This window comes from Egretta garzetta, unplaced genomic scaffold (genome assembly GCF_000687185.1).
Source record: "Egretta garzetta isolate BGI_Z169 unplaced genomic scaffold, ASM68718v1 scaffold45, whole genome shotgun sequence".
Classification (NCBI taxonomy): Eukaryota; Metazoa; Chordata; class Aves; order Pelecaniformes; family Ardeidae; genus Egretta; species Egretta garzetta.
In genome coordinates, this window is record NW_009260028.1 from 8,055,069 (window position 1) to 8,071,589 (window position 16,521).

General features: G+C 42.9%; 1 protein-coding gene across 2 annotated transcripts in view; it reads left to right on the forward strand.

The window, feature by feature from the left end:
* The window catches only part of ITSN1 (intersectin 1), a 102,503-nt gene extending 90,269 nt beyond the window's left edge, over positions 1-12,234 (forward strand). Inside the window, exons 28-38 of one of the 2 annotated variants that reach the window (XM_035896486.1) lie at positions 472-593; positions 1,499-1,605; positions 3,001-3,184; positions 3,644-3,742; positions 4,593-4,760; positions 6,360-6,632; positions 7,169-7,290; positions 9,482-9,564; positions 9,665-9,748; positions 10,177-10,350; positions 11,444-12,234. In XM_035896486.1, the coding sequence (XP_035752379.1) occupies positions 472-593; positions 1,499-1,605; positions 3,001-3,184; positions 3,644-3,742; positions 4,593-4,760; positions 6,360-6,632; positions 7,169-7,290; positions 9,482-9,564; positions 9,665-9,748; positions 10,177-10,350; positions 11,444-11,592 (1,565 nt within the window). In that variant the 3' untranslated portion in view covers positions 11,593-12,234. Of the gene's footprint in view, positions 1-471; positions 594-1,498; positions 1,606-3,000; positions 3,185-3,643; positions 3,743-4,592; positions 4,761-6,359; positions 6,633-7,168; positions 7,291-9,481; positions 9,565-9,664; positions 9,749-10,176; positions 10,351-11,443 lie in introns of those variants that run through there. The other variant, XR_004842305.1, reaches the window with a different exon arrangement.
* Positions 12,235-16,521: the final 4,287 nt, after the last annotated feature.

Consider the following 16,521-nt stretch of genomic DNA (forward strand, 5'->3'; position numbering starts at 1 on the left):
CTCTTTCCTAATTCTGTTCCCTTTTAGGATATCTCTATATTTTCTTTGGCAGGAATACTAGAGGAAGTCTTTGCCCCCTTTTTTATTAACAGCGATCCATTTGGGGATTTGTTTTGCAGTGTGGCTCCAGTTGAATTACACCACTAAAGGGGACAGTGAACTTTGGAGTGAGGTTGGCAATGGGCAAGTAGCGGTGAGAAGGACTTTTAAGCTTTGCCACCAGAGAAAGGTTATTGCTTAGAAATGGCCTTGATTTAAAAAAAAAAAAAAAAAAAAAAGGTGTTAAATACAATGTTTTGAGTCACGAAGAGGTGAAGCATTTGTAGCCTTCTGCCATTACATGTGAATAATGATTAAGTGAACTGAACGGGCAGTAGTTACTGTTCATTAAGCCTTACTTGAACTGCTACAGATCTGAATCAGTTTGCAAATGAGTGTAAGTAAAATCTAGGATCCTTTTGTGTTTTCCAGGGTGTGCAGACTTGCATCTTCTGGATATGTTGACACCTACAGAAAGGAAAAGGCAGGGATACATCCACGAGCTCATTGTCACAGAAGAGAACTATGTAAACGATCTGCAGTTGGTCACAGAGGTAAGGCGGCACAGCAGCTTCAGGAGCAGGTTTTAATCACTTTACTTTGAAAGTAAATCAGTAATTTCGCTGCAAAAACTTGTTTTATGTCACTACTGTGTTTGACTTCCTAGGGATCATCTGTATTAAATTTTTATCCATCCATCTAGCTATCTGTCTGTCTATCTATCTATCTGTCTCTATAGATATATGCATGCATGTGTGCGTGCAACTAATGTTAAGCCCCTGTGTTACCATAACCAAACCACTGGTATTTAAAAAGTGTCATTCTAGTAAACCCTTTTTGCTCCTTATTTTGAATGTTTATTTCTCATGTATAAGTTGATAAAACTTGAAGAGCTTTATGTGCCAGTTTCCACATCCACAGTGGCACTCAGTTATCACTTACTGTGATTTTCTTTAAATGTTATAAGGTGCATCTGTTATGTGGAAAATAAGTGAATTAGTACAGGCAACTGACTGACTTAGACAATTCTTTTGACAGAGAGGGAAAACCCTGTTTTGAAAAAGAGGTCAAGATATGCAAACCTGACACACTATGAGATAAATCTGAACTTCCATAAAAGAGTTCAAAGTAAAATGTATTTAAAGTTGTATTCTCAAAGTAATCCTGGGATATTTTTCAGGAGACCTCTGACTAAAATTCCCAAGTTTCAGATTACCCAGGTCATAATTAACACCATCAACACAAATTTAGACTGTTTGCTCACAAACATATTATCAGGGAACACTGTGGATCTGTAGGGCACAGCGCGTGTTCGAAGTCTGTTCCACTGGGTGTCAAGTGCTGCTCTGATGTGAAGTTTCCTCACCTCCAGACTAAGGCAATGAGCATCATCAGTCTTAGTTACTTTGATTATACTTACCATATGCTTTCTAAATTGCTTGATTTTCTGACTTTATAGATCTTCCAGAAACCACTAATGGAATCTGAGCTGCTAACAGAAAAAGAAGTTGCTATGATTTTTGTTAATTGGAAGGAGCTGATTATGTGCAATATAAAACTACTGAAGTAAGTTTTTTCCCCCATACGTAGCAATAACAAAATCATGGGCCTCTCCCCCTGCTTCTCCTTTTAGCTGCATGAAAAAATTTGCCACTTATGCAAGTAGTAACCAAAAGGGCCATGCATTTTTCCTCATTGGAAAAAGCAAAATATCAACAATGTTTGCTATGACTTACTGTTGTTGCTGAGAAAAATCCAGCAGTTCTTTGCTGAGTAAGTATTTGCACTTACTTTGCTGTTGGTGTACGTGTGCTCTAGAAAACAAGATCAACCTCTCCTGAAGAGTAGTGCCTGCCAAAGCCACCCATAGTCCTGTTGTAGACTTTTACTTCCTCTGTCACAGCCCATACCCAGGTCCAGTCCTATTATCCGTGAATGCAAAATAAGGCACAACAACCTCTGCCTCCCTTATTCTGACTTAGCTGATGCGTTCCTTTAGTTATTGTAGGCTTATAGCACCTTCATGAGTTTTGTGAGAGCAGTGCCCACAAAGCCTGGTTTCCTATGGATTTGTGCCCGGTATACCCTGCACCCTTCCTTCCAAAGTCTCCAACTACTGCAGCCCCAACTCTCTACAACGCAACTCCATGCAGTGCAAGTACCCTTATATCTCCCTTCATTCTGTGGCCCCTGATGGACCCAATCTTCCTACTTGCATCCTTCTCACCCATCCTTACTGCTTCAGCAAGACACAGTAAATGCTGTAACTGGTTTGGAGACACGTGCACGCAGGCTGCTCATCTGGTCATTGCCAGAGAAACTGAGTAAGGCTTGAATTAAACCTGCATCTTCATAAGCAAGAGGATTAATAAAGTTCCTTTTTTTCCCTACTGAATTTTCATTGAACTTACAGGGATTTTATAATAATTTAGGTTGGAAAAGACTCTTAAGATCATCGAGTCCATAATTTTGAGATATCTCCTTTTTTTGTAAAATGTATTTGAAAATGGCCCACAAGTTGAAAAGTTGCGAGTGATAGGACAAATGCAGGCAGCTCAATGACAATAAACCTCCTTTCCTTAGGAAACCAGGCTAAAAACTAGAAGTAGCTTTGAGCTTAAAGTAGTGGTGAGGTTTTTATCCCTCATTCACAAGCTGTTACTCTCTAAACTAGTAGAAAAGGAAATTATTACATTCCTTTTTGTATTGTATCTGATCTGGCATGGCACTAAGTTCATGTCAAATAACAGTTCAGTTACCACAAGAGGGAAAAATGTTGTTGGCTGAGGGTGCAATCTTGATTGTTGTATTCTTACAATATGCAATAAATCTTGTGGCTGATCTATTTATTATTCAGGGTCTATTTCAATAATGAATAAGGATCAAACCATTTATTTCATAAATGAGGAATCATTCTTTAGTGGTCTGCTTATAAAACACAAATGACCTTTTCATGTTTAGGGCTTTGCGTGTGCGTAAGAAGATGTCTGGAGAGAAGATGCCAGTGAAAATGATTGGTGACATACTGACAGCTCAGCTGCCACATATGCAGCCTTACATTCGGTTCTGTAGCTGCCAGCTCAATGGGGCAGCACTCATCCAGCAGAAGACAGATGAAGTCCCCGAGTTCAAGGAATTCGTTAAAGTAAGAAAAGAAGCAATCACCATGAATTCTGTACACTGTAAATTTAGCTCATCGTTTCTCTAATTTGTAAAGCATAGTCTCAAACAGTGCTCTGTGTTGGGCTAGAATGAAGAATCTTCAGACTTAAGCACTCATGGAAGGAGTACATGCTTTCATTGAAGGAATACAATTTTTCAAACAACTGTAGAGCCATAAAATACTTTGTTTGATAATGGTTTTGCTGTAAAATGCTGGGACAGTAAGAAGAGGCCCTTTTCTTGCACAGGCAAGGCAGGTGAAGAATATGTTGTAAAAAAGACAAGAAATTCTACTGCACGGATATTGTCTGTGATCTAAGATTCAGATTTAACTGAGGCATGGTGTTCATTTGTTGCCTTACCTTTTTGTTTCTTGGAGGAGCTTATTTTGCAGGGTTTTAAACAAACTGACTAACACTACTTTACCTCTCTAATGTTTCAGAGGTTAGCAATGGATCCTCGCTGTAAAGGAATGCCACTATCAAGTTTTCTACTAAAGCCTATGCAACGGGTAACAAGATACCCACTAATAATTAAAAATGTATGTTCTTTTGCAAAGATGATGTTTTTGATGCTGCTTTGCTTATAGCTTAATTACAGGATAGTTTCCCTATTTGTGTCAAGCTGTGTCACTGTTAGGCACCTGGTGTGCTAGTGAACGTGGGGTATCCTTTTATATTTGATCACACTAGGGAAAATGTGGTAACTTGTTTGGCTTCAGTGAAATTACTCTGGATTTCCATTAGAAACAGAGGTGAAACTTGCACACAAAGAACCAGGAGGCAGTAAATGCTGAATGAAAACTTTAAAATTCAGATAACGGGAGTAATGAGTCAATCTTATGCTCATCTTTGCCATTATCCGCAATGTCATTCCCTCCCCATAGTCTTGTAAATGACATTCAGTGTGCAAGCCTGAATGCCAAATCGTTGCAAGTTACCTTACTGTGCAGCTTACACTGCTGGATGACTTACAACCCTTTCCTAACTTCCATTTGTTGCCTAACGCTTACCATCCTGAATAATGTTATTGAACTTGGCCCGAGACGTTCGCAGGGAAGAATTATAAATTGGATGTTGGCATTTGAGAGATTCCTTAAACAGTCACGGGTATATTTCTGCGCGTGGCTGGAATTCGCGTGCTTATGTCAGCAGAGTGAGGAGCGTACTGATGCAAAGGCTCTGCAGGCAGGCATTCACTTCAGCCGCTCACAAACAGAACTGGGAGTTTGTCTCCTGTTTTTCATGTTTGTCAAGGAGGAAAAGAAATTTGAAATGCACCGGCTGGCTCTGATGAAAATACAGAAACAAAACTGAAGTGTAGGGCTGACAATGTAAGTCTATTTTAACTGCAGATAACAGAAAAGGCTAATGTATTTTATTCGTCTGTAGATAATAGAAAACACTCCTGAAAACCACCCAGACCACAGTCACTTGAAGCACGCTCTTGAGAAAGCAGAAGAATTATGTTCTCAAGTAAATGAAGGAGTGCGGGAGAAGGAAAATTCAGATAGGCTGGAGTGGATCCAGGCTCATGTTCAGTGCGAAGGCCTGTCGGAGGTAAAAAAAATGTTCTGTCTTGAGTAATGCAAATGTGAGTGCACTTCTCCACCGGTCGGGAAGAAACCATGGCTCACTTACGGCACTGCATCAGGGGACCAACAGTGTAATTAATCAAGTCATATAGTCTTCAGTCCTTTATTTTCATCTTTCTTTGGCTCCCTTTCACTCCTGCACATAATCCTTTTTGCTGCTCGTGTTATTACTTTCTATATGATAAATGCTGCTTTTGTTGCCTGCCTCTGGACTAGTGCCAGGTTCAATGCTGCAATTTTCAACCACAACTTTCTGGTTTCATAGCTCTTTATAATACAGTGGTTATTGTGCTGCTGTATCTCATCCTGAAGCCATACCTGACCATCCTGGAGCGCTTTAATCACAGAAAATATTTTTTTGTGATAAAACTTTGTATGCATTTTGGAAACTCAAGAATGCTGATCCAATCTCTCTCATGACTTTACAGAGAGAATCATTGCCTAGCATCGCATATTATTTTTTAAGGTAACACACTAAGCTTCTCTACTGAAACTATAAAGAAAATATTGCATTGGTATGTCCTGCAAAAGGATTGCAGATATTTTGTTGGCCTCCTTATTATTGGTGAACATGATACAGGCAGACAGATCAAAATTTGATTTTCAAAGTATGCGCTGAGTTTTTAGTTCTAGAAGATTTAAAAAAAAAAAAAGCGCTGGTTGGTTTATAAACCAAAAAACATTGCATTTCATCTTATGAAATCTAACTGTTTCAGAAAGACAGGTATGACAATTTCAGGAGGGTCGAAGTCACATTCAGCTGTCTTGTAACTGCTGCTCGAAGGAAGGTGGCTGCTTTTATCTCCTGTGCATGATGTCTGGCCCTACAGCACCAAAAATATTACCTGAAAGACCAGCTGTCTGCTTGCTGACACGGTAATGCCAGTAGCAGCCTTGAGTCAGAGGCAAGGAGTGGTCTGGCCTTCCCCCAGTTTTCTGACTGAGCTGTTTCTAATTTGTAAAAGGAGCCGCTCCAGATCTAGCTGCCTGGCCAACTAGGATAGCAAGAACCGTACCATCACCTAGTGAAAATAAACCTGAAAATGACACTTTAAGAACAGGCAAGCCTTTACTTATCTGGTAACGACCTCCAGTTGAGTCTTAAATTCTGCCAATTCCAGCCACTGGTAAGCAGCTGTCCTCTAACTCCAGGTACTGTGAGTACACAGAGGCAGGCTATCTGGAATTCCTCTGGTGTGTTTTAATGGATGAAATTCAAACACAGTTCAGAAATCCAGGCCTTGTTAAGGAAGCTTGGCGTTTGGAGAGGCCATTTGCATAACTACTGCTAATCCAGGACAAGTTGTCATCAGCTCAGTTCCACTCACAGAGATGCATGCGCGTGGCAGAGAAACTCGAAAAGAGGAACAAATGCTTTTGGCTTTTCTCTGACTGTCCAGGCCATGCCCTATGCAGCTGATGGGCTGCCTTATTGTTAATTTTCATGTAGCATTTCTGTGACTTGCACTGCTTATCATGCGCAAGACAGAGACATTGCTCATCATCCCTATGACACAAATTAAAACTGATGTCAGGACTCAAAACTATATTTGATCTCTTTCAGGGGAACCTCGATTGTTTTACTTTATACAGTGCGTTGTTGTTCTTCTTCTACTTTTCGCAGCAACTCGTATTTAATTCTGTTACAAACTGCTTGGGACCACGCAAGTTTCTGCACAGTGGGAAACTCTATAAAGCCAAGAGTAACAAGGAACTGTATGGCTTTCTGTTCAACGACTTCCTCCTCCTGACTCAGATCATAAAACCTCTCGGCTCTTCTGGCACAGACAAGGTCTTCAGCCCCAAGTCTAATCTGCAATACAAAATGTACAAAACTGTAAGTACCACTCTTAAATGGCGACTAAGATGGTTATACACTAGCATGCATGTAGCAAGCAGGAGCTCCCATGCTGAATGTGTGGGTGATAGCCTTTACACAGAAGAGGTTTGAAAGCTTTGGCATATGCTGGGGATTCCAGGGACTGATGGTGAGCAAGCTGGTGGTTTGCTTTAGCGAGCTAAGAAAAGATGCTTTTGAAGTTTTGCTAAAACAGCCTCTTCAACAAGAGGCCACGTGTATCAGGGAGTGATGTGGAGAGTAGAGTTTGCTGCTCTTTGTGGGAAAGGAGAGATTGCTATGCTTTGTGAGGCTGCTTGCTTACTTCAGGAGAAGTGTTCCTACACACTGGACGCACCTATGTCTTTGATAATAAGAAAATTTTTAAAAACAACATATCTGAAGAAAGATGGGAGGCAGGCAGAAGGGGAAAGATACTGCAGGCGCAAGATAAATCTGTTGTAAATTGCTCTGTGTTGAATGCATCTGTTCGGATATTGTGCGGTAGAACTCCAGCTTTGCCTAATGTTTTACAGCCCATTTTTCTAAATGAGGTACTAGTAAAATTACCCACAGACCCTTCTGGAGATGAGCCCATCTTCCATATCTCCCACATTGATAGAGTCTATACACTCCGGGCTGAAAGCATTAATGAAAGGTAAGTACCTGCATAGGCCATGTTAGCACTGAATTTGAAAAGTCTGGCGCAAATGTATATGATGGACACATGCATAGCAGTCTCCAAGCAGTTTATGTTACGAGCCTGGAGAATTCCTTCTGCTTGAGAATACGGTGATACTCAGGATATGAAAAGGAGAGAGAAATAATGATGTTTCGTGAATTCCAATAAGACCAACAGTGAAATGGCTAGGAGGGGTGATATATATATATATGCAGGACATATTTCACAACATTATATGTTAGCATAAGGAAGCCAAAAGATGCAACCCCATCCTCTTCTGTTAACATCTGTCTGTCTGTGCCAGTGCAAGCAGTTGTATGGCTGTATGTTGAATGAGATTGAGGAACAGGTCAGAATTAGAACTTGAAGCAAAACCCTACCAAGCTAAACCCGGTTAGCTTTAAGGTTAGCTTTAATCTCACTGAGTTCAGACTGAAACCATCAAAGGAACAGCAACTTCAAAACCTCAGCTGGTGATTTTTATCTCTGGCAAGCTTACGGAGACACTGACTTATACCGAACAGGTTTCTGTACACAAATGTAAGGTCTTGAAAGATAACTTTTGTTAAAAAATGAAAGCTGCAGCAAACCCCTCCCCCATAGTACAGACATTGCGTCATGTCAGCTTGCAAATGTACGGCCCCTAAAAATTCTGATGCATAAAAATGTATAAAACATATTTGCTCCCTGCCTGCCTGACAGTGTTATTCGTTATTGTGTATGCACATAGCTTTTCTTGCAAAAGATCCTGCTTTTATGGATCCCATTTGTCCTTCGGGATACCGTCTGTTACTCTGTGCCACAGAATGAACGAGCATCATGGTTAGACCCTTGGTGATGAAAATTGACACAGCCTTTTCAACTTAGGATCTGTGGCACAAATCAGACTATAGCAATAATCACCTGCTCTGCGTCAGAGCACTCACAGCAGTAGGCAGAAACATCTAAACTCTGCACCGCATTCACCATGCCTAGCTCAAGGAACTTCAGCGGGATGCTTAGGCACGCTATGCTGAGCCATCAGTGGAAGGAGACAGATCTTCACATACTGTCCGCCCTGTGGAGGTGCCTGCCTCTCTCCAGTCATTGTAGAGAGAACCCCCAGGAGCTGCTGTCTGAATTTGGGCGCTCTAGTCAAATGCCCTTCCTTATATGGGATACAGCCTTTGACTTTCTTTTATGCCAGAATAATGCTTACTAAACACAGCATTTTAGGTGAGATACCTCCAGGTTTTCATCATTCACTTGCTTTTAACTAAGAGCAACAGAGAAAACATTAGCATCAATGAGTGATTAATTTGCCCATTTAACCTTAAAAGACCTTCATGATCAAAGGTGTGGTATACTTCTGAAGCTGCCATTTGCCATTTAGGGCTGAGTAGAAGACAGAATTGTCCTTAAGTGTTTTGTTTTCTTGAACAGCTCTCTGTGCAGAATACAGGTGAGTGTTCAGACCCGAATCCAGGCCAGTGGAAGTAGCTGCAATGCCCTGTAGAGCAGCAGCTCTTCATTTTGGGATCAGAAGTGGATCCACAACTTCTAGATTCTCTCATTTTGCCCTGACTCAGGTTTCAGGCTCCCTTGTATGTCACAGCAATTTTTCTAAACCTTTGAGGCCCCTTGGTATCCCTTCTTCCACGCTTTTTCTCTGTCAGTCTTCCCACTCAGTCTCTTAAGTATGAATTTCCTGGGAGGGCCCGTAGGGAACCATGATCATTCATCGTCTGTGTACGCCCTGAGTTATGTTTCATGTGTCCTGAGGCTCAGAAGGATTTTGTTGTGAAACCTTCAGGGGTCAAGAAAAGTAGCCACCTTTGCAACATAGCTGTCTTGTATCTACTCAAGAAGTTAGTTTATTAGAATAAAGCAAAAGGCTTGGTGAAAGCAAACCTGTTATCTATACCTTTTGGTTAATCACCAAGTCCCTCCTGATGTTTCTCTTGAGTTTTCTTTGTGTGGTGGGATCTGCTAGCTTGGGATGGTAAACTTTCTGCAGGCCCTATAAATTCCAGTAAGATCTCTTCAGGGCAGACAGCTTCAGTATAGCAGAGCCTGTGATGGGGCCAGAGCCAAAGGAGGGACAGCTTTCCTTTTGTCTGCTGTGCTCCAGGGAGGAAAAATGGAAATGGTATTTTGCAACTTTTTTTTTTTTCCTTTGCTTCTGAAGGACTGCCTGGGTTCAGAAGATCAAAGCTGCTTCGGAACTTTACATAGAGACTGAAAAGAAGAAGAGGGAAAAGGCCTACTTAGGTACAGCATGGGATGTGGGGGTCTCATCTTTTGTGGAAAAGTCCATGGGCAGGAAAATAACGTTAAAGACTTTTCTCTCTCCTCTTCTGTTTCACCACAGTTCGCTCGCAAAGAGCAACAGGCATTGGGAGGTTGATGGTGAATATTGTTGAAGGCATTGAACTAAAGCCTTGTAGGTCCCATGGTAAGTGCCTTGGGTTTTTCATAATACGCTCTGTGGAGAGGACATTCCTATTTGTCAGACTAACTTTGAAGGCGGTTCTGTCCAAAACACGCTTGTGTTTAATGAAGCAGTTTTAATGAGCTTAAAATATGCGGCAGTGATTCTGTGCAGTTCAGGAGTTGTCATGCAGTTGTCCTGCATTAAGCATTTGTTTCAGACAAACTTAGTTTCCACCACACAAGCCATATAGTAAGAGATCACAAACCTCAAAGTCCCGAAATGAAGAGCGGAAGGCGCTCATTGCCTGGCAGAACTGTGTCCCTGTTCGTGTGCCAGTGAGGCCACAGCCTTTCCCCGTCTGTTGGCTGTAGGAGTAAAAGGGCATTTGGGAGGAAGATCACTCACCTAAAACCGCGATTACTCTTTTCTGTTTGTTTCCATCTCTCCAGGAAAGAGTAACCCGTACTGTGAGGTGACGATGGGCTCTCAGTGCCACATTACCAAGACGATACAGGACACCCTCAACCCAAAGTGGAACTCCAACTGCCAGTTCTTCATCAAAGACCTCGAGCAGGACGTGCTCTGCATTACGGTGTTCGAGAGGGACCAGTTCTCCCCAGATGGTGCGTAGGGGGCTGCCGCCCTTCCAAAGGGTATTTTCAGATCTCCCGTTTTGAAGTGGTGCATGCCTGCTGAGGTGAATCATAGACACAGGGAATGGTTTGGGTTGGAAGGGACCTTTAAAGATCATCTAGTTCCAACCCCAATATTGAACCCCTTTGCATATTGAGAGCCTACTGACTCTCACTCCCCAGTGGAGTCCTGCTAGTATCAGCGCAAAAAGAATCAAGCTCTCACTGTTTTTGGGGGGATTTCCTTTCTTGTGCAACTTGACGACAACTGAGGTGCGGTTGGCAGTTCTGCTAAGGCTTTACAAAACTCTGGCTGCTGCTTGCAAATGGGTAGATTAACTCAGGAGGAAAAGGTATGTCTCCAAGTTCCTGTAATATGCAATAACAGTGGCAGAAATTGACCTGGGTTTCCTACCCTGTTCTTATTTCATAACCTGGGATAAACATAGGGAACACTGAAGAGTGCATTTTGGAGTCATGATCTCCCAGGAAGTATTTGGATAGGACTGTCATTCGTGTGGCCAGCGCCTGTTGGCCCATTGACCTCGTCACTAGTGTGATGCACTGCTTGGCTCTATCACCTCCAGAGGGCTTCACGCTCAGTTTGAACTGTGCAGAGGCCTTTTGCTTTTTTTCTAACACACCATAAAATAAATAGGCTACAGAAGTGAGGCAGCTGTGAATTACCTAGTGGACGTTTCCGCTTACGGGACCATTTACTTTTAATGCTGCTGTGGTCTAATAAGGTCTAGCTAAAATCCTCTTCTGTCTTTTTTCTAACACACCATAAAATAAATACGCTACGGAAGTGAGGCAGCTGTGTGAATTACCTAGTGGACGTTTCCGCTTATGGGACCATTTACTTTTAATGCTGCTGCGGTCTAATAAGGTCTAGCTAAAATCCTCTTCTGTGCAGATTGGCAGCCTTTGGTGCCTTCAACTGCAGAAGTATAGCTGGACTGAAGTCTTGTTTTCTCCTTTTGTTGTGTGTAGCTGGAAGCTTAGTTCCTTCTGCAAATGAGCATTTTACTGCAACGTGAAACAGTTGTGTCATTTCTGAGCATGCTGTCTTTTTGCATTTCAGACTTTTTGGGCAGAACAGAGATCCGTGTGGCAGACATTAAGAAGGATCAGGGTTCAAAGGGACCAGTTACAAAGTGTCTCCTTCTGCATGAAGTCCCAACAGGAGAGATAGTCGTCCGACTAGACCTGCAATTGTTCGATGAGCCTTAGAAGGAAAGGGACCGATGTTTTGTTTCAGCCTGAGGTCACGGCAATAGGTGTCTGCAGAAGCAAAATCCTTATTGGTGTGGTATGAAACTACTGCTTGCCCTTCACACGTAAGAGGGTTATCAAAGCAAACAGGAGCATCTTTGTGCCTTGATAATTCTCACTGAAAAATGAATCCCCGTTTAGTGAGGAGATCTCCCTCGATTTCTCTATGTGGAACTTGAGGTTCGTTTCCTGGGTTTATGAAATAACCTAGCTGTTCGTTGTGCTCCAGTCTGAAAGGCTGGCAAACCACATAGGTTGCTGTGCTCGCTCCAGTTACCCTTTACTCTTTAATTTACATGAAGGCAGCAATGTTGGTATGTTTTGGAGGCTTTCTGCAGGGTTTTCCCCCTTAAGGAATTCTGTGCCTATTGCTCAGCAAAGCGGTGTGTAAATGTAATGTGAATGGAAGGAGCGGTTATGCAGTAAGAAGATCTTTGAAGATCTTTGCTGTGGTACTGAAAAGACTGAGAAAATAAATAGTCTATATCTATAAACAGAGAAGATTCTATTAACATACCACTTCATGACTCACATTGCCCCTGAAAATAGATTATGTACAGGCCTTCTGCACAGAGATGAATTGCACTCCAGAAGCCTCCACCCACTCGGTACCTTTGGAAGTTGCCGTTTTCTATAGGACCGTAGATGTTTGAACAGTAAGTGAAGGATTAAGCATAGAGCCCTGCTGAATGTCGTGCTGTACCACCTCGGTACTACTTTACTACTGCTGCTCGACCGTGTGACCGCAGACAGATGAGCTGTCACCTGCAGTGGGGAGAGGAAAAAAAAAAAAAAAAAATCATGGCTCTAGCTTAGGAAGCTAATTTCTACCCCGCAGAGTCTAGTTTGCAAAGCAATCAGTGGTGACCGGTTATTAAATTGTACCGTGCCTAACTGTGTGTGACAGCATGCTACTGAATTCAGGGCAGCAGCATCCTGTAGCTGATGGGGGAGTTTGTGGCAAGCCGGGGCGATCACAGCTTTGGTGGCAGCGATACCGGATGCGACCAGAAAGCGAGCGCTCGTGACGGTGCAGGGTGGGTAACCCCAAAGTAAAAGCCTTGTCATCTGGGGGAATGCCAGGGCTTGTATAGCCATTTAACTCTACAAATACACCCATATAGGCCCACATCCAGCCTGTATAGGCCACATCCTTCCCCTGTTTGGCAAAGCACCCAGCTTTAAGCGTGCACTTACGTCTTGTTTCCCTCAAGCACATGCGTAAGTGCTTTGCTGAATCTGGACTGGAGAGGCAGTAAACACCCTAAGAGTAAAATTCCTCTTTGTTCTGCTTGGGTTCCTTTTGTTCACGACCTATCACGCATACACTGGTATTTTTGTAAGGACTTTATTTCCGAATGGGAGGTGTCAGCCTGTTTCATTAGCATGTGAACGTTCTTGTGGAGCCTGTTGTTAGGTTTTGGTGTTCCTTGCATGTCCTTTCAGTACTGGTTTCCACCTCTCCTGTATAGGCGGTGTTCTCTAGCACTACAAGTCTTATTGATTTCCATTAGGAAATTAGGATATATTCATAACAGATAGGTAGATACAGTATGGTAATAAGTGTAAACTGTGCTGGGAAGTGTCTGTGTATTATAATTTCCTACGAGACCACTGTAATGTTTCAAGCAATGGGAAAAAAAAAAAAATGTATGTTGGAGGGACAACAAAGTTTACATTTCATACTTTTCAGAATCGCTTTATTATTTATTTATTGAAGATAGTGTAGAATTTTGTATCAGAAATTACAGACATACTTATGTATTTTTTGAAACAAAACAGAGATACACACTTTAGTTAGAAACTTTCAACTGACCACATTTTAGAGGGAGTGTAACTTCCTAGGCATGCATTTGTTTACCACTAATTGGCTGAAAACACGATTAAGAGAACTTTAAGTTTCTATTTTTCAATGTTGTTAAGAAAATTGTTTCAATTAAAATATGTAAATAGTACTAAACCCATGCTTTCCTAATTCCATATCAATACATTTTATGAAATATAATGTATATGAAAATACACATTGTTGTGGTAGGATAAAAAAAAAAGTGATAAAATCTATTAATGGAGTAACATTAAATGTCATTGTCTAACCTTTTATTGCTGTCCTAATTTTACTCAGCAGCTGCAAACATGGTGAACATTCATTTCAGTGTTTAAAAAGTAGCATCACTTTTTTCTGGTATCACTTCACCAGCATGAATGACAGTAACAGCTAAATAGACAAATAGGACAAAAAAGACCGTGGGTATAATGCAGAAATCCTGGCCAGGTTTTCGAAGGGAGCCTCAAGGGGCTGCACCTTCCTCTGAGACCCAGCAGGCGTTGGAAGCGAGGGACCCTCAGCTGCAGGGGCTCCTCCCAGAGTGCAACCCTTGTCATGAGCTCGTACGATTGCACCGTGTTGGGGAACTGCAACAGAACTACTGAGCACCTTCCCGACCACCATCACTTGTGATTTCCCACTTGCCCTCGGTGCACAGCAATGTTTAATGCCCGTTCATGTCAATAGGAGTCATGCGAACATGATGATGATGAAAGGCTGGGTTTTGCCTCACAGATACCTAATGAACCCCTCCTAATCGGTCTTATCCTAAAGAGGAAGCTTGTCCTAATCCCTGTGCATCCAGGACAGAACGTATGCCCTTAGAGCCAGCTGGCTGCGTGTCGGGATGTCACTGTTTTCTCGCTTGCTCGCCCTCAGTAGCACAGTGGCACTGGTGGCTTCCCAGACAGAACTGCTTTTCACCAGGGTCAGCCAAAGATTCTGAGAAACCACTTGACTCCTGGCCTGGTTTTTCCCTGTTCAGGAATGCTGCAGGCTTGCACATCACTGCAGCTGCACGGGCTGCAGGTTTCTGCTTTTCTACCCACCATAGCCTCCTGCTCATCCAGGACTTACTTCATGCTGTAAAAGCTCAGGCCTCCTACTGAAAAAAAAACCCAAAACAAACCCAAGAGACTCATCGTTGTATTCCTGCTAGTGCCTTCAGGGCAAAACCTGCAAGCTCACGTGGGCTTGGTTTAGGGCACCACGTGTTCTGAAGATTTTGGGGAAGAGAGCGGCACACAGCACTACCTGGGGAGTCAGGTATCTCTTTGCATATTTAGAAAGTCAGCTGGCGTTACCACAACGTGCGAGGGTTGAGCCATCCTCTTACAAGTGCCACGTGCTGGCTGCCAGGCCAAACGCTGCTAGTCCATGCTACCGGTATTCAGCACCTGTATTTATGTAGACCCTATTTTTCAGACACTGGTAACTGAGCCCTGAATAGCTTTGTAAATAAGCACACTTCAGCTCACAGGTCGTTATGTCTGGCGCAGGTTCAGCTCTCCCCCTTCAGAGGCCACCCGAGCACGCAGCCGTGCCATCCTTCCCAGCAGTGCCAGGCTGGGAGCTCCTGCTGCCCACGCTGCAAGCCCACAGCCTCCGGTTCATTGCCATTTAGGGTTGAGGCTCCCATTTTGAGGTGACCCAAGTCCCCTCCCGGCTGCGATTTTTCCCCACCTGCTAAGCCCGCTGGCTCCCTCCAAGCCGAACACTGGCTGCATTGCATGAACAAATGCCGCGGGTGACCGGAAAACACATCCCGCCTCGTCTCACTGCCTCAATCCGTTCTGGTTTTTCTTCTGTGTATGTCTTGTGAGTAAACCGGTGCTTCTGTCGTCCTGTAATTAATTCAGTCCTTTGGAAAGCATCGCTCTTTCCTTCCCTTTAACCCCCGCACTGACGCTTAGCTCTGTGAAACAGTGCTGCTGTAGGGACTCCTTCCCACGCTTCTCCCTCACGGCTCATCTGGCAGCTGCCATCTCTGCTGCAGCCCTCCAGCCCCTGGCTCAGCGAAGCACTTCCTTCAGCAGATGCTTAACTTTAATTCATGCCCCAATTCGGTGCAGAGGCGTGCGTAAAGCCAGCCGGGTGCCTACGTGCTTTGCTGGGGACACGTGGAGGAATTCAAAAGGCTTTGATAATGTAGAGCCTACGTTATGAACTTGGTTTAAGCTCTGGAAGGGTTGAAAGACTGGAAGAGAGCATCAAACAAAAAGTCAAGATTAAGATAAAACACGGAAGGAGGTTATAGTCTTTGCAGCCAGATCTGTTTTCTTCCTTATCTTCCCGAAAGTGGTTTTAGCCACAAAACTCAACAGAATTGTATTTAGCAGGCAAATCGCGTAACTCATATACTTACAGATTGCAACACTTTTGGAAAGGCTGTGATTTAAAAACAACACGAGGCTGACCTGGCCTCGGAAACACCAAGTACCTTACCAAGGACAGTGCTGGTAGAAAGCCAGCCTGTAAAGCCCTGAGAGGCCGCACGCAGCCAGGGAGTCGACTCAGGCGCCTTGACAGACAGAGCGTGTCGCTGAGCTGACGCTAAGCCAAGTGACTGATAAATTACAGAACTTTTCTCTAGACACACTTAATTACTACGTATTTTCTCAACATGAGTTTTTACGAGGGAACTTTTTAAATGTTCATTTTAAAATTTTTTTACCCTTTAAAAATAAATAAATCGATCACTGTTTTGTTACATGCGAGTAAGGTTGGGGGGGAACATTGTGCATAATGCAGTTTTTATAATATTATTAAAGACATTTTCAAAACTAAAAGAGGGGACAAGTCCAGACTTTTACTGCAACAGTGGTGCCTGCTTTCATACCACTCCGTTTGCCATGGTGATAGCTCAGTTGTTTGTTCAAATCTAGCGGTCAAAACCCTGGAGACACTGAAAAGCTGGGAACCAGGTTACATCACCTTTACTTTCAGGGGTTTGCTCTGTACGTACATTCCACCTGTATCCCGGTGTTTGTTTAGCCCAATCACTCTTGTCCTACATGCATATCAATGTATCTATAGTTAAATACATGATTTTATATATATAT